The sequence below is a fragment of the Geotrypetes seraphini genome, chromosome 2 (assembly GCF_902459505.1).
Source record: "Geotrypetes seraphini chromosome 2, aGeoSer1.1, whole genome shotgun sequence".
Lineage (NCBI taxonomy): Eukaryota > Metazoa > Chordata > Amphibia > Gymnophiona > Dermophiidae > Geotrypetes > Geotrypetes seraphini.
Window position 1 is genome coordinate 111,136,026 of NC_047085.1, and position 19,629 is coordinate 111,155,654.

General features: G+C 41.2%; 1 protein-coding gene across 9 annotated transcripts in view; it reads right to left on the bottom strand.

Moving 5' to 3' along the window:
• The window catches only part of CHD7 (chromodomain helicase DNA binding protein 7), a 616,542-nt gene that overhangs the window by 79,933 nt on the left and 516,980 nt on the right, over positions 1-19,629 (bottom strand). For all 9 annotated transcript variants that reach the window (XM_033933452.1, XM_033933447.1, XM_033933448.1 and 6 more), the window contains 3 exons: positions 11,061-11,190; positions 10,893-10,965; positions 10,272-10,329 (listed from right to left, as the gene is read on the bottom strand). In XM_033933452.1, coding sequence (XP_033789343.1) covers positions 10,272-10,329; positions 10,893-10,965; positions 11,061-11,190 — 261 coding nt within the window. The remainder of the gene's footprint in view (positions 1-10,271; positions 10,330-10,892; positions 10,966-11,060; positions 11,191-19,629) is intronic.

The following is a 19,629-nucleotide window of genomic DNA, read 5'->3' on the forward strand; positions in this document are numbered from 1 at the left end:
ATATCTATGCTGACGACATCACCATAATTCTTCCCCTAACAAGCCTGACTTCTGAGACCAAGAATCACCTGGCATTAACTTTAAAGCAAATTGAATCATGGATGGCCGAATTCAAACTCAAACTCAACTCAGAAAAAACCAAATTCTTCCTGGCAAGTCTGAATGACAAAATAAAAGATACTTCAATTTCCTTAAACGGTCAGATCTTTCCTATTGCTGACTCCATAAAAATTCTGGGAGTGACGCTGGACTGCTACCTTACTTTTGATGTTCACACTGAGATACTGGTTAGAAAAGGCTTCTCGGCACTGTGGAAACTAAGAACCATCAGAAAGTACTTTGATGCAGCATCATTCTGTTTACTGGTGCAATCTTCCATTTTAAGTTTGCTAGACTACTGCAACATCATTTATCTAGGGTCCTTCAAGAAAACCATCCAAAGACTCTGAATCATACAAAATTCGGCAGTTCGACTGATTTTTGGTATAAAAAAATGGGAACATATAACCCCCTTCTACCAAGAACTTCACTGGCTGCCCCTGGAAGCAAGAGTGTTGTTCAAATATGCCTGTCTATGTTTCAAATCCATTCAAGCCCTGGCCCCCATTTACCTGGTTTCCCACTTCAACTTGGACTATTCCACCAGGCCTACTCACAGGGTACATATGTTTAGCCACCCAATATTAAAGGCCTGCCGATATAAGAGATATCTGGACAGATCTCTTGCTTTCCAGGCAGGCCAACAGAATGGTTGGCTGGGCAACATCATTAAGCACGCCTCATCCTATCTTAACTTTAGAAAACTAGTTAAAACAAACCTCTTCAATCGCTTTGTAACCAAGAACTCTTAATGCCTTACCATGAACGCTTCCTACACGTACTCGTTGCCTCTACTCTATGCTTAACACTTGACTTACTCCCACTCTACTTGTAACCGCCCTTCTCCATTTGTACTCGACGACGTCTTTGTAATTTCTTTTCGCTGATTGTCCAGCTCTTCTTGTTGTAAACCGCCTCAAACTACCATGGCTTTTGCGGTATATAAGAATAAAATTATTATTATTATTAAATAAGGCAGATCTCCGTTCCGGATCTACAACTATATAATTTGGCTTGCCTCCTTCGTCATGTGGGAGATTGGTATAATGCAATGGCCCATTTTTCTTCTTTGGAGATGGAACGTGCCTATTGTGCTCCTTTAAATCTCTTTTATGTGCTTCAGGCCCAACTGCAATTGCTTCCTGGCCATATTCGCTCCACTGGAATTTTTCAAACAGCTCTGGTCTGTTGAAAGGATCTTGCCAAATTGGGGGGATTTGACCCTCAATGTAGCAGTCTTTTGCCACTCTGGGATACTGGAGCCTTTCATCCTAGAATGGACTCTGCAGTTTTTAGGCAATGGGATATGTGCATTTTCACACTTCTTCATCAAGTTCTGACGGAGGAGGGTAGGTTACGTCTGTTGGGTTTTTTCAGTGGAGAAAAGGATTCTTGGCCAGAATTGTTTACCTATTGACAACTTGAGGTTCTTGCCCTGTGCCTCTCTTTCGGACACTATGGTTCAATGCTTAGAAGACTTGTTCTCTCTAGAGCAGTGGTCTCAAACTCATGGCCCGGGAGCCACATGCGGTCCGCCAGGTACTATGTTGAGGCCCTCGGTGTGTTTATCATAATCACAAAAGTAAAATAAAACAGTTTGTCTCTTTAGCTATAAATTATAATATTATTAAGACTTAGCCAAAAGGAAAGATTTATAAACTATAAAGAGTTTTATCTCATGAAAAATTGTCATTTCTTTAATAAGACATTAACTATTTTTTTCTGAGGCCCTCCAAGTACCTACAAATCCAAAAGGTGGCCCTGAAAAGGGTTTGAGTCTGAGACCACTGCTCTAGAGGAAGTGGTTCAGTTGTCTATTTCCCTGCTTTATAAAAAAAATTGGTTCAGAAGTTGCCCCCACGGTCACTTTTGGAGCTGCTGGATAGATGGTCTGCTGACTTGGGAGCGGTTTTACCCGTGGGTGAATTTCATTGTCTTATCCGTTTATTTTATTTTTTTTTTATAACATTTTGAAATTAATTACAAGAACAACTGTTAAGGAAATACAGAAGTAAATTGTAAGAATAAAAACAACAGGAAAAGAAAATTACATCTTTCTTAGACCCCCCAACAACGACCTTGGAGGGGGGCTCAGGGAAAATAATAAGTAGATTATCAATTTTCAAATATAATTAAACAGGAATGGCATAACAGGATATCCCGCTATCATATTTAACTGTTCTGTAACATTAGACACTTCAAGTTACCAGCCTCTTCATATCTATAAATGCTTTTAGTTGTTCTGGAGTAAACAATACATATTTTAAACCTAAGGGCTCCTTTTACTATGCTGCGATAGCTATTTTAAGCGCATGCAGCATTTTAGCGCGCGCTAAACCCGCACTATGCGGCTAGAACCAACGCCAGATCAATGCGTCTTGTGTGTGAAATTCAGCGTGCACTAAAACCGCTATCGCAGCTTAGTAAAAGGAGCCCTAAGTATTTTACCAAGCACTTACAAAGATAAGACAAAGGGATCACATCTGGTCTCATTGCAAGAAATAATTTTCTACGATCTTGGGTTTGTCTAATCACATCTGGAAATATCCAGATTTTTTTTACCATAATATAACTTCTGAGAATTCCGAAAAAACAACCTAAAGATATTATTAACATCCTGCTCAAATACAAAGGACACCAATAAGGTTGCTCTTTCAGAAGTTTCTGTAATAGTTGATTCCAATATGTCTGTAATATTTAAAAGTAATTCATCTGAATTATTTTGTAAATTCTCTGAAGTGGATCCCATTTCTTTTTTCACCGGCAAATTCAAATAGATAGGGTTAATAGGAGGTATATTTTCAGGTGAAAAACCTAATCAAATATTTTCTAAGCAATTCAATAGGAGTCACATTCAGAGAACCTGGAATGACCTTATTGAAACGAACATAACAGAACCCAACTATACCACATTCCGGAAAAAACTGAAAACCAGCCTCTTTGACACTTGAACATCTCAGATCTTTCCTTGCCCAAATGTTCCCCTTTTCTCCTCCCCTTCCCTCTTCACTCCTCTCTCTTCTCTTTGTAAGTCGCCTTGAGCCTGCTTAGGTATTGTGCGATGCAGAAATAGAAGATTAGATTTGATTAGAGATTTAGGAAAATACAAATCTCAAATTCAATCTGTGGTTGTAATTCTCAAGTTGTTCAATCTTTCGATTAAGTATAACTTTTTCTTTTATTAATCCAATTGTTTCTTCTTGCAGTTTATCAGTTCTGTCTGCAACATTCTTCATCTGTAGAGAAAATTCATCCCTTGTCCCATCTAATTTCTTCCCCAGAGCAGTTACAGTACTTACTAAAGTTGAAACTTCATTAGATCTGGCAACTGAAGTGTTCAGTGTCTGGAGAGCTTCCCAAATGCTCTCCAGTGTTATTGCCTTCGGTTTTTCAAGCCGGGTGATAGTATCTACTACCACTCCCAGCTCTCTCTGCTCCTTCTCAGCCAAGTCGCCCTTGCCGGGATCCACCATCAGTGCTGTGATGGGAGCAGGACAAAGCAGAGGTACAGAACCCAGAGGGAATAGGGAGATGTTAAAACCCAGGTCCATATCTTCTGCGTCTCCTTCTGCCAAGGTTACAGCAGACTGACCTCCGGATACTTGCGGGATTGAAGCAAAACCAAACTCTCTGATGGAACGCTGAGCAGGTGAGAAGGTTCTGGCTGCCAAGGGATCAGGCGGAATGCTTCCCTTTCTTTTTGAATGTGGCATTTTGTAAGGAAACAAAGATGCTCAGAGTCAAAGTCGGAAGCATTTCACTACACTGCCACCATCTTGGACCGCCCCCGGCAACTTGTCTTATCCGTTTAATTCCCACTTGGATGGTATCTGCAGAATTATGGGAATGTCAATTCCATATAATGTATTGAGCTTATGTCTCACAACAACAACTTTATTTAATGGGCGGGGTTTCCTCTGATCTTTGTGGACAATGTAAGGAGGCTTCCAATACTTTTATACATTCACTTTGGTATTGTCCTAAAATAACTGGCTATTGGAAGGAGATTCTTAGCTACTTGGGGGATATTTTACGTCAATCCCTTACTCTTCTTCTTGATGGGATACTGCTGGGGCAGGTGTGAACTCTGCAGGTTAGGAGGCGGGAAGCCCAGCATTGGGTCCTGAAAGCTTCTTCAATTTGGGACCCAGGCGGAGGCTCTCTCTTTTTGGCACTGGAGAAATCACTTACATACACTGCTGCTTTTTTAATTTCGGGCTTTGAACTTAATTTTTAATTTTAATTTATTTATTCAATTTTCTATACCGTTCTCCCAGGGGAGCTCAGAACGGTTTTACATGCATTTATTCAGGTACTCAAGCAGTTTTAAATGCTTTAAACATGCCTTTAAATGCTCTAAACATTTTTACTCCATTTGAGGTCCATATATTCATAGGCTGTCTCCACGTACAAGCAGTTATTTTCTCAATAAGCTGGGAGAGGCTGTCATGCATTCCTCTCCTGCTTTATTTTTGCCTCATATACCTGGGACCTGATAGTTGGGGTAGGGTGAGAGTGCTATGGGATGGGAGGAAGGGGGCAGGGAGGTGGGATCGGGGGGAAATTAAGGTGTATTTGAGGGGGGAGGCAGGAGGTAGTTGTTTGTGTTCCTGCACATGTCTGGGGGTCATTTAGAAGTATTTGGTGAACAGTAGGAGGGGGAAGGGAAGAACCAAGGGGGGTGCTATGTTTGCTATTGTAAAACTTGATGATGATACTCTGTCTCATCTTGTTATGCTGTTTTCTGATTGAAGTGCTATGCACGCTCTTGGTTTCCATCTTTGTTTGTAACGGTTAATAAATAGAAAATTGTTTGAACTAAGGCAGATCTCCAGGAATTGCTGACAGAGGTTAAGACGGAGATCTCCACAGTGATGACCCAGGTTAAAGACCTGGCTAAAATCGGGTCCTTAATTAACAGTGTAGTTTTGGATGGCCGCCTGTGAGAAGTTGGCAACTGGGGCTCAGCAAGGCTTAGAGGAAGTGAGGTCTGAGTTGCATGACCTGATTGATAAAATTGAGGATCATGAAAATTGGGCCCACCGAATAATCTACAGATTTGGGGAGTCCAAGATATGAATGAGTACAAAGATGCGAGAGAAGTAATGACCAACCTGGCCAGATAGCTGATGAAGGACAACAACCTGGACCCTGACATCAAGAGAGCTCATAGAGCTCTGGGGCTTAAGACATCAGATGGGCCCTACGATATTGTTGTCTGTCTTCAGAGTTTTGTCATCAAAGAGTGACTCCTCCGCAGAGCTAGGGACCTTGGACGAGGCAGGGGTGCCCTCTTTCCCTGATTCTTTTTTCCTTGGTTGTGGAGCTCCCCTGGCCTAACGTGGGCAGTAGAATCCCAATATGGTAGGCATCCAGACCCCCAGGGGGAATTATAAGATCAGCCTATTTACTGATGATATTTTACTTTGACAGAACCTGAAAGGTCTTTGAAGGCGGTTGAGGAGGAATTGTTGTATTACGGTAGACTATCAGGATTTCGGGTGACCATGACCAAATCAGAGTTGTTAAATGTTACTTTCTCCCCAGATCATAAGAGGGCCCTGCGTCATCTATTTCTCTTCCATTAGGTGAAAGATGCTATGCGTTATTTGGGAATTCATTTAGGCTCTCCTTTCCTTCGCCTCTATGACTTAAATTATGTACCGACTTTTTGGAAAAATGGTGAAGAACTGAATACTTGGAAAAGGGTTTTCTTCTCATGGCTTGGTAGGATCGAGGTGGGCAAGATGATGATTTTACCCCAACTTCTATTTCTCTTTCAAACACTCATGATTTGGGTAGATAGGGGAAGGTGCTTGAGCCTATGCAACGACAGCTCTTTGCCTGTGTGTGGGCCTGCAAGCACCCGAGGATCTGTGGGAGGGTATTGTGTCTACGCAAACAGCTGGATGGCCTGGCTATGCCACCTCATTTGAAATACTATCAGGTGGCCCAGCTGTGGACGCTTCTAGAGTGGAAGGTTCAAACCTGAAAGCCCTGGGTAGCTATCAAACAGGGCGGGGATGATTTGATTCCCCTACTGCATTTGACTTGGCTTCCAGGTGGTAGGAAGTATATGGGGGTCTGGAAGTTGTGGCGACCGCCCTGTGGGTCTGGTACTTTGTGGAGTGTCTGGCACTGTAAGGGACACGACACTCTTGGTATACTCCACTTTGGTTTAATCTCAAATTTGTTCCAGGTGATAGAGCAGGGGTCTTTCGTAGGTGGGAACTTAAGGGGTTGGTCTGTGTGGGGCAATTTATTGATATGGCTGGGCGGAAGGTGCAACCCCTTTGGGGACCTCCAGAAGTATGGCTTGAATCTTAGTGACTTGTTTCTCTACCTCCAGGTGAAGGACTATATCCAGTGAGCGGGGATCTTGAGAGAACTCACTGGGGGGGAAATTGAATTTGAGAAGCTGTTGGGCCCCGAGGTGAAAAAAAGGCATGATTTCCACTATACTGTATATATGCCCGCCTCAATAGTAGATCTGATGTGTCCCTGAAATATATGTCTGCCTGGGAAGTGGATTTGGGAATGACATGCAAGCCTATGTTGGGTGGGCACTCGCTCATGCGCGGTAAGGGCAGTCACAAAATTTTAAAAACTTAAAGTGGTGATACACTTTTAATACTGTCCACACTGGGGCTCCTTGGATGATGTCACCCACATGTGAGAATATGCTGCTTACATGTCCTGGTATAATGGGAGTTACACTAGACTTGAACTTAACCTTTAACACACATCACTTCATTAGTGAAAATTTTTTTCTTTAAGATGAGACAACTGAGGACAATTAGACCAGCCCTGATCCAGTCCAGTTTCAAGTAGCACAATCTGTCCTAATACCATACGTTGGCTATTGCAAGTCATTATATTGTGGCATTACAGAAAAAGAACACAAGAGACTACAACTACTACAAAACATAGCTATAAGACTAATTCTCAAAAGGAATCGATATGAGAGGGCAAGTCTACTATTAGAACAACTGCACTGGCTGCTGATGAAAAAGCAAATCCAGTTCAAGATAGCCTGCATGGTAAGCAAAGTGATCTATAGAGAAAACTCAGAAGTACTAACTTCTGATATTAAAGTCCCACACTTCTCCTTCAATTCACGTGTATCGCAATGCTTCAAACTATCCTTTCCTCAACAAGTTTGGTGAAAGATGATATTTGAGGTTACCTTTGAAAACCAAGGATTTCGCATTTGGAACAAACTACCAGAGGTGTACATCAGGGCTCAGCGCTCCTTTTCAATATTTGCATGGCCACTATAAGTCAATTGTTTCCATCATTGATGGTTGATTATTGAATATATGCAGATGAAATTATCTTTTTTTTCCCAGTAGATTCATGGGGAAAGGAATTGGAAAAGGTTTTGAATAACTATATGGAAAATATTGTTGAATGGATGGGAGAGTGAGACGATGCTGATAAGACAGAACTGATATTTGTTGGGAAGGTTGATCAAGATGGGTAGCCAAAGGAAATAAAGGTGATGGATGAAGTCCTTTCAGTGAGACAGTCAATGACAATCTTAGGAGTTACACTTGACTCAGGTTTAACAATGAATCATCAAGTGGCTAAGACTATGCAGACATGTTTAGCACAAATACACTTATTGTATCGAGTAAAATCAATATTGGCCCCTTTTGACTTCCACACTGTGGTGCAGGCAATGGTCTTGTCGAGGTTCAACTACTGCAATGTCCTGTATCTTGGAGTGATTAAGACAAGGTACAAGGCATTGCAAGTGGTACTAAATGCTGCAGCCAGATTGATTACAGGAGCACCAAAATAGGCTCATATTACACCTTACCTTTGACAATATAAGACTGTTATGATTTGTCATCAATTTTTGTATGGAGTAATTCAAGAGTGTTTTAAGGATAGGATGACTGTATCACCCCAAAAGAGCTTTGCACTCTGAAAATTCTGCTCTGCTGAGGGGCAACGTTAATCCAAAAGTTGTAGAAACTAGTGTAAGGACTTTTTGTTGTGTCTGGGTAAAACTATGGAATTTGCTAGTAGGACAGTTAAGGAAATGTGCTGACAGAAGAACTTTTAGAAAACTTTTAAAAACCCAATTGTTTGTTACTGCTTTTTTATAGGGTTTGATTTATTGTGCATCCAATTTGGATGTTTTATTTGTCTTTTGTATTGTTTTAAGAATTACCGTATTTTTCACTCCATACGACACACCCTAGATTTAGAGGAGGAAAAACCAAGAAAAAATATTCTGAACCAAATTGTGCCTCTGAACCCAGCCCCCTAGAAAAATAAATATACTGCAGCAGACAGATTTTGATTACTAAATTGAAATCCTGCCTTTGTTGTCTGGTGATTTCTGGTTGCATTAGATAGTTTTTTCTTTCTTTCTTTCCTTCCTTACTTCCTCAGGCCCAACAATTGTCTCTTTCTATTCCCTCCCTCCTTCTTTCCTACGTCCTGAGTTCTTTCCCCTTTCTCCTCACTGCCTTCCAGCCTTTGTCCTTCCTCCCTACCACAACAAAGCCTGCCTGCCTTCCTCCCTCCCTCCCTCCCATCCACACCGAAGTCTGCCTCCCTCCCGCACCAAAGTCTGCCTGCCTTCCTTCCTTCCTGCTGCGCCGATTCCTCCTCCCTGGTCTGCCGCTCGCCCACTGCTGCCTCAACTCCACAAAGGGAAGGACTGGCGGCATGCAATTGGGCTCACAAGCCTTCCCCCAACATCAATTCTGACATTGGAGATAAGATCCGGGCCAGCGTTGGGGCAAGACTTGTGGGCCCAATTGCATGCCGCTGGCCCTTCTCTTCATTTCCTGCGGCAGCGAGCGGGTACGAGGGCAGTGAGCAGCACCAGCCATGGTGGGAGGCCGATGAGCAGCAGCAGAATGCCAGGGGGGGGGGGGGTGTATTCGCTCCATAAGACGCACCCCCTTTTTGGGGGTGGAAAAAGTGCGTCTTATGGAGCGAAAAATACAGTATGTATGTTTAATTTATGTAAACTGCCAAGGGTTAGATGGTATAGAAATTTTAAAAATAAATAAATACCTACCTAAGAAAACCTACCTTGACTTCTGGAAGCAACTTAAGACATATCTCTTCTCTCTATAGCCACTTTCTATCCTTCATCTTTTAACAACCACTCCTTCCTTCTAGCAATATAACTCTAAGAACTTGATCTAAATCTTATTGTAAATCGCATAGATTCCTTGCAGAAAATATAAGACACTGCTTTGTATTGTATACAACTGGGCAATATTTTAGGAGCTTATTTTATGCAAAGCATATAAGTACCCATTGCCTTTATAAAATAGATGCTTTTTAAAAAATGTTTTTGGCACCCTGTTATGAAATTACCTTCAAAAATCTAATTGCATTACAGAAGGGCCTAAAGGCTGGATTCTATAAAGTGCAGGATGCTAATCAACTGATAGGCACCCTTTATAGAATCCCACCAATTGGCACCTAGGCATGCTTAGGCATTGCTAAGCATCCTAGAGGTAGGCGCCAGTATATCAGGCCAGGTTTTACTTGGCCTAATTTAACAGTGCCTAACTCAGATGCTTAGCGATGCCTAAGTCAACCACACCTATTGTCCACCCCTAACAACGCCTACTTTTCAGATAGGCATCATTAGGTGTTGGAGGGCGCCCTGACAAGCGTCGTTAGGTATCCTAAGAATTCGGTGCTAAACTCTTAATTGTTAATTTAATTTTTTCGATTGGCTGAAAACTGGTGCAGTCAGTTACCACACCAATTTAAAAAAAAAAAAGTTGCACTTGGATTCTGAAGTTAGGTGTTCTTGATTCGGGCACCTAATATAGGTGTCCTATAGAATCAGGCCCTAAGTGTGTGATATATCAGAGTAAGCCGGAACTACCACTACCACAAATTTATGAGCACAGAGTTCACCACCATAGCACAAACCCCAAAGACTTCAATCTGTCCCCTCTCTGAATACCCCTGTCCCTTCCCAGTGTACCTCACCCCTGTGCATATGGGTATCTCTTGGCTCACCATTACCCAGAACTTCATTATTCATACCCATCTCCGAGCATAATATTCAAGAAAGGATGTGAACACTACTACTCCAGGAAAACCTCACCATGTCTCAATAGTTCAGAAAATGAAACAAATCCAGTTTTCCTAGGCCTACACATCTTTTCACAACCCTGAAGCCTTACCTGAGACATCCATTTCCATGACCTCCTCTTTATCTTCTAGTGGAGAGTTTGCAAATTCCTACAGAAAAAAATATATATATTTTGACATTATGTTTTTGTGTTTATTTTCCTAAAAGTAAAACTGCAAAAATGATCAGTAAGACTTTAGTGAAAATGCAAGTAGAGTCCAACTGATTCAGTCAAGGTCCTACATATTTACAAAAAATTCTTAGTGGTTCTTGGTTTTGATATTTTGGTGTGGTCTCATTTGCATTTTTAATTTCATCAGTACTACCTGCACTAGCTTCTCTAATTACAAGTATCTTACTTTTTGTTCTTCATAGTTTATTGGATTATAATACAGGCACTATGAATGCTATATTGCATTATGGCTCTTTTTCAGCCTGAAGTGGCCCTCATATGAGCATACACTAAACTTTTATTTTGATGTCCAAGATTTATAACTATATTTAATAGATTTAGTTTGCAACTTCTGTTTTTGAACCAATTTGTACTTTTGTTTCTGACAATAACAATCCTTCCATAACAACTTTAAAAATTATGCATAACTTTCGGTCTCAATCACAGCATATATATGTGCAAACAGGAAGATATAGGAGGAGTAGAACATTCAAAACTTACATCAATTTCATCTTTAAATGTGATTCTGGCTGGCTTATATTCTGGATCTTCATCTTCCCGATCAAATTCTCCCCTATACAATTGCAATTATGAAGATTAACCACCATAACAGAGCAACAATACTAGAAATCACCCACCATGAACTCTCCATCCCTCTGCCAATCTTACCCATCACCACCATCTGCTAGAATATCTGTTCCCCTCTGCTCAGCTGCTATAGCCTTCGCATCAGGCATTCCAGCCCTTTCCAAAAAACACAAGGTAGGGTCAGCTCTGATAGAATTGTACTTCTCATAACCTGGAAAAAAAAGAAAACAAAATGCAATACACTTCCCTGTTATGGACAGTATATAGACAAAACATATAAACTGCAGTAAATGTGCTACATTTTCACTAGGGGAAAGCAAAGTTAACGTTTGTTTCTTTATCCTCAAACTATGGCAAATTTGTTTTAAGGAATCAACATATCTGAAATGACATCTTGTCATGTTATCTAGCCAGATTCTCTCTTTAGTGTTGTACAAGTCACCTTTTGCAGTCTCTGATATACTGGCTCTCAACCCTACTCTCTTAGGATAGTCACAATAACCATTTATGAAATATCATCATATGCCGAGCCATTCTGGATATCTTGAAATTTAGACTGGCTGTGAAACTGTGACGTAGATACAGATAGACCTGGGTGGGTAGAGACCCATCCAGCAATGGTGCCTCACTCTCCCCTCTTCCTTTAGCAGCCTGGCATCTGCCCCCTCTCTGAATTCTTCCATTCCTTCCCTGTGTACCTCAGAGGTATCTCAGCAGCTGCAGCAATTCATTTTGCTGCTTGCACCAGCCCCCATAGGCTTCCTGTTTCCTCACTGGTGGTATGCAGCAGACAGAAGCCAGCAGGAGCTGGTGCAGGCAGCAAAGAATCGCTGCAGCTACCAAGATACCTCTGAGGTACACTGGGAAGGATAGAGGGAAAGCTGAGCTAGAAAGGGTGAGTGATCTAGCTACACCACTGCTGTGCAAGCCCCAAGGACAGGGTTTGGTTAAGAGGTTTTCAAAATCCAACTGAATATATATTTACTTTGTATCCTCCTACAGTAGCTACTTGCTTGACTTTTGTGGGCAACAAACGGGTCATCACATGCAAAACCAAGTTCTTAGACCATGTATGTGTATGAAAATGTATTAGATATATATATTCATAACAAATATCCTTAAATAAAAGGTAGGTACACAGCTGACAGGAGCAGGACTTCCAGAAAGCAAGGTTCAAGGTTTATTAACATTTGATTTATCGCTGAATCTGTTTACAAAGCGATGTACAATATAAAACATAAAATATAGATATACAATATTAAAACTCAATAACATTAGTTTAGGACAGGACAAACTTGAGGCGGAGGGAAAGAAAGGGAAAAGATTACATTTGTCTTAGTTAGGAAAACAAAAAGGGAAAAAACATAAGGGAAAGGGTTGGATTAAAAATTAAAATGCTAAGAAAAATAAAAAAATTAAAAATTAATAGCATCTTTAAAAAGGTGTGTTTTCAAAGATTTTTAAAAAGAATGTAAATCTCTTTCAATTGCAATAAATTGAGGAAGAGAATTCCACCATTGTGGGCCCATGACAGAGAACATATCTGCTCTTCTTGTTCCTATTGTTTTCAAAGAGGGTATGACTAATAAATTTTGGGAAGATGATCTTAAAGAGTGAGAGGGATTATATGGAATTTACATTCTTGCTATAAACTGAGGTTCATTGTAAATTAAAGTTTTGAATGTAAGCAGTAAAACCTTGTATAAAATACGATGGCTTATAGGAAGCCAATGGGCATCGATTAATAAAGGAGTAACGTGGTCAAATTTCTTTGCATTGTAAATCAATTTAATAGCGGTATTTTGGATAATTTGAAGACGTCGTTTTTCTTTTTGAGTGATATTAATTAATAGAGAATTACAATAATCGATCTTTGTTATAACTAAAGAATGGATGAGAATGTTACGGGATTTAGGTTCCAAAAATTTAGCGATGGATCTTATTAGTCGCAATTTGTAAAAACAAGATTTAACTATATTATTGATATGTTCATGGAAAATCAGTTTATCATCGATTATGACTCCCAGAATTTTTAGATTATGAACAATCTCTATGGGATTATTGTTTAGGATAAATGGGGTTTTGAGAGTTAAATCGTTTTTCCAATTAAAGATCATAATTTTTGTTTTATTGATAATTAACGCCAATTTATTCAAGTTTAGCCAATTATGTACTAAATCAAGTTTTTTATTTATAGACAGTATGTCTTCCTGGTTTTCGGGATCAAAAGGGAACATTAATTGGATATCATCAGCGTAAGAAAAGGCGGTAAAACCAATAGATTGACAAAGACTCAACAATGGGGAAATAAAAATATTAAATAAGAGTGGTGATAAAATAGAACCTTGAGGGATGCCGAAGGATGTAGAGTAGGGAGTGGAGTATTCATTATTAAACTTAACTGAAGAGACTCGATTAGAAAGGTAAGAAGTGAACCAGTCAAGGACTTGATCGCAAATGCCTATTGACTCGAGTCGACTGAGTAAGAGATCATGATCGACTGTATCGAAAGCGGCAGATATATCCAATGAAAATAGAGCGACCGACTTATGATGATCAAGAAAATATTGGATGTTATTTGTTAAGCCGATCATGGAATATTCAGTATTATGATATTTACGGAAGCCAGTTTGGTTAGGGTGCAGAACATTTGTTGTTTCAATGAAGTCAGATACTTGGCATTCGACAAGATACCACACGCAAGGCTCATGAGGAAACTACAAAGACATGGAATAAAAGGGGATATACTAAGATGGATAGGCAAATGGCTGGAGAACAGATTGCAGAGGGTGAGCATAAATGGGAAGTTCTCCGACTGGGAGAAGGTGACGAGCGGCGTGCCCCAGGGATCAGTTCTTGGGCCCATCTTGTTCAATATCTACATAAATGACCTAGAAGAGGAAACAACAAGTAACATAATCAAGTTTGCAGATGACACAAAACTATGTCGGGCAGTTGGGTCGCAAATAGACAGTGATGCACTTCAAAGAGATTTGAACCAACTGGAGAAATGGGCGGAAAAGTGGCAGATGAAATTTAATATAGAAAAATGCAAAGTGATGCAGGCAAAACAAAGAACAAGAATATAAAATGTTAGGTGTAACATTGGGCAAGAGCGAACAAGAAAGGGACCTGGGGGTACTGATAGACAGGACCCTGAAGCCGTCGGCTCAATGTGCAGCGGCGGCAAAGAAAGCAAACAGGATGTTGGGCATGATAAAGAAGGGCATCACGAGTAGATCGGCGGATGTCATAATGCCGCTTTATAGAGCAATGGTCAGACCACACTTGGAATACTGTGTCCAACACTGGTCTCCCTACCTAAAGAAGGATATAACCCTACTAGAGAGGGTGCAGAGACGAGCCACAAAACTAATAGAAGGTATGAAGAATTTGAGTTACGAAGAACGCCTCGAAAAACTGGGATTGTTTACCCTCCAGAAGAGAAGGCTGCGAGGAGATATGATAGAGACTTTTAAAATACTAAAAGGTTTCGACAAAATGGAGCCAGAATCTTCGTTATTCACATTGTCAACAGTGACTCGAACAAGAGGTCATGGACTAAAACTTAGGGGAGGCAGACTCAGGACTAATATCCAGAAGTTCTACTTCACACAGCGAGTGGTGGACGCCTGGAATGCTCTCCCGGAGGAGGTTGTGACAGAGACCACCATTCTGGGATTCAAGGGCAAGTTGGATGCACATCTTCTTGCAAATCACATTGAGGAACAAGGGTGAACAAGGTGTCCATTAGAGAACACCTAGCTTGGCCTCCGCGTGTGCGGGTCGCCGGACTAGATGGACCTAGGGTCTGATCCGGTGAAGGCATTTCTTATGTTCTTATGAGAAGAGAATAACATGGTGACTGTTTCTTGCAGCTAGCCGCGGGTAACCCACAGGAATGGAGGGGGGGAGGGAGAAATCAATTGGCTGCCACGGGTATGGTGACAAGGGCATTCACCGCCCCCTAGAGCAGTAAATGGCCTTGTCCCCGCAGTAAAGAATATGCCATGAGTTGCCTCCCTTCTTACCCTTCCCGGTCAGCAGTCACCCTTGTGATTGCAGCAGCAGCACCCCTCATGGATCCAATAGCCCTCACACCTTCCCTGACTCCGCAAACACCGGTGGCAACCCCCCCCCCCACACACACACACACAACAAATCCGCGACTCTCCTGCATCGGCCCCTCCCACCTCCCCAGCCTACCAGAAAGCTTCCTGCACAAGCAGCGCTGCTCCAGGAAACTTCTTGCTGCCAAGTCCTTCCTTACAATATAACTTCGGTGGCAAGAAGGTTCCCAGAGTAGCGCTGCTTGTGCAGGTAGCTTCCAACTGGCTGGTAAGCTGGGGCTGGTGAGACAGAAGGGGCCGACGCAGGAAAGTCACGGGTTTGTTGTGTTTTTTTCTTTAGCCACCAGCTTTCAGGGAGGGAGGGTGTGAGGGCTGTTGGATCCACGATAGGGAGGGAGGGGTCTGCTGGACTTGCGGGGGGGGGGGGGAGGGAGCTGCTCCCACACCTGCGGAGGGAGAGGTTTGCTGGAGCTGCTGGATGGCTGGAGCTGAAGGGAAGGGAGATAGTTACTGGATCTGGTCTGGAGATTGGATGAGAAGGGAAACAGGTGCTGGGCCCATGTGGTGGGTGGGGACAGGTGCTGGGCCCATGTGGTTGGTGGCACAGAGCTGGAGTGAAGGAAGATGTGCCAGACACATACCTGGGCGCTGAAGAGAGGGGGTAGAGGTTTAGACCCTTGGGAATGGGGCTAGAGGGAAGGGAAACAGATGCAGTACCTGCAGGGAGGAAGAGAAAGGAAAGAGAGAGAGAAAAGCTGAACCAAGAGAATGGAGTGAGTAAAATATTGAACATAGTAGAGGGAGGGAGGAAAGAGTGTGAGACACACATTGGTGTAAGGGAGTAAGAGGGAAAAAGCTAGACACAGGGAGATATACAAAAATAGGAGAGATGGTGTGCGTGGATAGGAGCATAGGAACAGGGACAAAAAAGGGGAATGCTGCATGGGGGTGGTATATGAACACACAGGGGTAATGCTAGACATGGGAGGGCATATGGATACAGAGAGAAGATGACTAGACATGGGGGAGAATAAGAATGCAGAAGGAAGATGCTGGGCAGGGGCACATAGAGGAGTTATACTATAAACAGGGAGGGGATCATAGAATGGAGAGATGATGAAGGCAAGGAGATGGGCACAGGGGAAATACTAGAAAGGGATGTATAGGAAACATAGAGAAGGGAGACGCTGAACATAGGGAATAATATATACACAAAGACAGAAGATGGATAGTGAGCATGGAGAAAAAAGAAATGACAAATGGTTAGGAGACCTGGCAAGTGAGTTGAGAAGATAAAAGAAAACGGAGACCAGCACCTGAGATCAACATGATTTGAAGAATAAAATGATGAGATAATAAAAGGTAGAAAAAATAATTTTATTTTCTATTTTGTGATTAGGATATATCAGATTTGAAATAAGCATCCTGCTTGAGCTAGTGTTTCAAGTTTCAAGTTTCAAGTTTATTTATTCTTGATGAATCGCCTATTTAAATTGCTAGGCGATGTACAATAATAATAACATATATTAATAAATGAAACAAGTACAATGTTAATGGTGACATAAAAACAAATTTGTTGTTAGTTAAAATTTAACACACTTAACAAACTGAGTGTAGACATAAGTTTAAAATAATTTTGTGGGTAAGACATACAAGACATGTGTGGTTAAGAGGGGGAATAGTTACAATTTTTGATAGAAGAGAAGAAAAAACATAAAAGGGAAGAACAAAAAGGGAGGTTATAATAGCTGTTTTTAAAAAAAAAAAAAAATAAAATAAAATAAAAAAATAAAAAACCAGGTAACGGTTAAAAAATAATCGATTTTTCTTTGTCCTAAGATCCATACGCATCTTTAAAGAGAAAGGTTTTTAACGTTTTTTTAAACAGTGTTAGGTCTTTTAGTTCTCTAATGTATTGTGGTAAAAGATTCCATGAATGTGGGGCCATAACTGAGAACATGTCTTGTCTTCTAGTTCCTATCATTTTAATTGAAGGCACGGAAAGAAGATTAAATGAAGATGAACGAAGTGATCGTGTTGTACTATATGGAATAAGCCATCTGTTAATAAATTGGGGTTCATTGAAGTTTAAGGCTTTAAACACCAAAAGCAGTAATTTAAAGGTGATACGATGGCTTATAGGAAGACATAACTGGGGACTGCAAAGCCCAGGCTGTGCTTCTTTAGCTTCCAGCTGGCTTAGGGCTCTCTCTGACCAGGGGGTAGTTGCCCTAACACTATTCCTGCCATGTGTGACTCAAATATTCTGTTAGCTTGATTTTTCTATGTAGCATAGCATTCTGTAGTAATTTGACTTTAGTTTTCTCGATAGTGGAGGGAATATTTGTAAGGGGGAGGAGAATGGAGACAGGGGCTTTGTTGATACTTGCTCCGTATTATTTGTGGTTTATAAAATGACAATTGTAATAAAGTAAGTTCAGTATAAAATCATAATTATTTGAGGCTTGTGTGGACGGGTTCAAATTGTTTGTGGGGACAGAGACTGAGCTCACAGGGATGGGGTGGGGACGGGGTCAAATTTTTTCCCCACATCATTTTCTAGTACTGAGTACCAGCACCTTTTTCATTACTCGATGACCCATGGTCCCCAAGTATTTATAAAAAATCTCTGGTTCTGAACACTCAGTGCTGCCTTTTCATATATTCTGTGGCTGGTTGCAGGTAGCCTGGCTACTGTGGGATGGGTCCTTCAGTAATCATCCCACTCCTGAACAATGGCCTGGTATTTGAGTATTAGTACCTATTTTGATTTAAAAAAAAAATACACTGGACAAGAGAGACATGAAGCTGAGTCAACCAACAGAATCTATCCCAGAAACTACTGAAGAGAAGTTAAGGCACTGAGAACAGCCAGTGGATTTTTCTTTTCCTTTTTAAGTCAGTTCACTTTTTCAGGAGTAGGTCAAGGTGAGTTACATTGGGATATGCTAGTTACTACCCTATCCCTGGAGGATTTACAATCTAAGTTTATACTTGAGGCAATTAAGGGTTAAGAGACTTGTCCAAAATCATAAGGAGAATCTTAGAGACACTGCAAAACTACATTTAAAATTCAGAAGACTGGTAGTGCTAAATCTCATGTACATCTGGAAAGTGCAAAAGTGGCATTGTGAAACTCAAAGGTGAAGAGGAGGCATATGTAGAAGCTGATAAAGAAAAGACCAAATTGGTTTACAGATATTTCTGTTCTGTGTTCATAGCTGAAGCGCTGGGAGTGGGACCGCAGAAAATAAACATGAATAAGGATGGAGGAGTAATAAACCCTGATCGATTTTCAGACGGTGTGTTCATGAGGAGCTAGCTAAAATAAAGTTAGACAAAGCAATGGGGCCGGATGATGTACATCCTAGGGTGTTGAAGGAACTTATGGAAGTTCTGGTAGCTGCGCTGACTGACCTTTTCATCGAGTCCCTAGAGTCAGGCGTGGTACCAAAGGGCTGGCGAAGGGCAGATGTGGTCCCTCTAAAAAAGTGGAAGTAAGGAAGAAGTAAGGAATATAGGCCGGTAAATCTGACTTCTGTGGTAAGCAAATTAATGGAAACACTTTTAAAACAGAGACTGGTCAGGTTTCTGGAATCTTGTGGATAACAGAACCGAGGCAACATGGATTCACAAGAAGTAGGTCTTGTCAGACAAATCTTATCAATTTCTTTGACTGGGTGACCAGAGAATTGGATAGAGAATGTGTGCTAGAAGTGGTGTATTTAGATTTTAGCAAAGCCTTTGACAGTGTTTCACACAGACGTCTAATAAATAAATTGAGTGCCCTCGGGATGGGTACCAGATTGACGGGCTGGATCAAGAACTGGTTGAGTGCAAGGTGACAGAGATTAGTGATCACTGGAGGTCACTCTGAGGACAGGGATGCTACCAGTGGTGTGCCTTAAGGTTCTGTTCTTGGGCCTGTTCTTTTTAACATTTTTATAAACAATATTGCTGAAGGGCTGTCGGGTAAGATTTGTCTCTTTGCGGATGATACAAAAATCTACAATAGAGTAGATATGCCGGATGGTGGGAATAACATGAAGAAAGACCTGGCGAAGTTTGAAGAATGGTCTGAAATTTGGCAGCAAAAATTTAATGCTAAGAAATGCAAGGTCATGCATTTGGGCTGCAAAAACCCAAGGGAACAGTGCAGATTAGGAAGTGAAGATCTTATGTGCACAACAGAAGAGTGAGACTTGGGTATGATTGTATGTGATGATCTTAAGGTGGCCAAACAGGTTGAAAAAGTGACAGCGAAAGCTAGAAGGATGCTAGGTTGCATAGGGAGAGTTATGGCTAGTAGGAAAAAGGAGCTATTTATGCCTCTGTATAAGACTTTGGTGAGACCTCATTTAGAATATTATGTACAATTCTGGAGGCTGCACCTTCAAAAAGATATAAAAAGGATGAAGTCGGTCCAGAAGAAGGCTACTAAAATGGTATGTGGTCTTCATCATAAAGCGTATGGGGACAGACTTAAAGATCTCAATCTGTATAATTTGGAGGAAAGGCAGGAGAGGGGAGATATGATAGAGATGTTTAAATACCTACATAATGTAAATGCGCATGAGTCA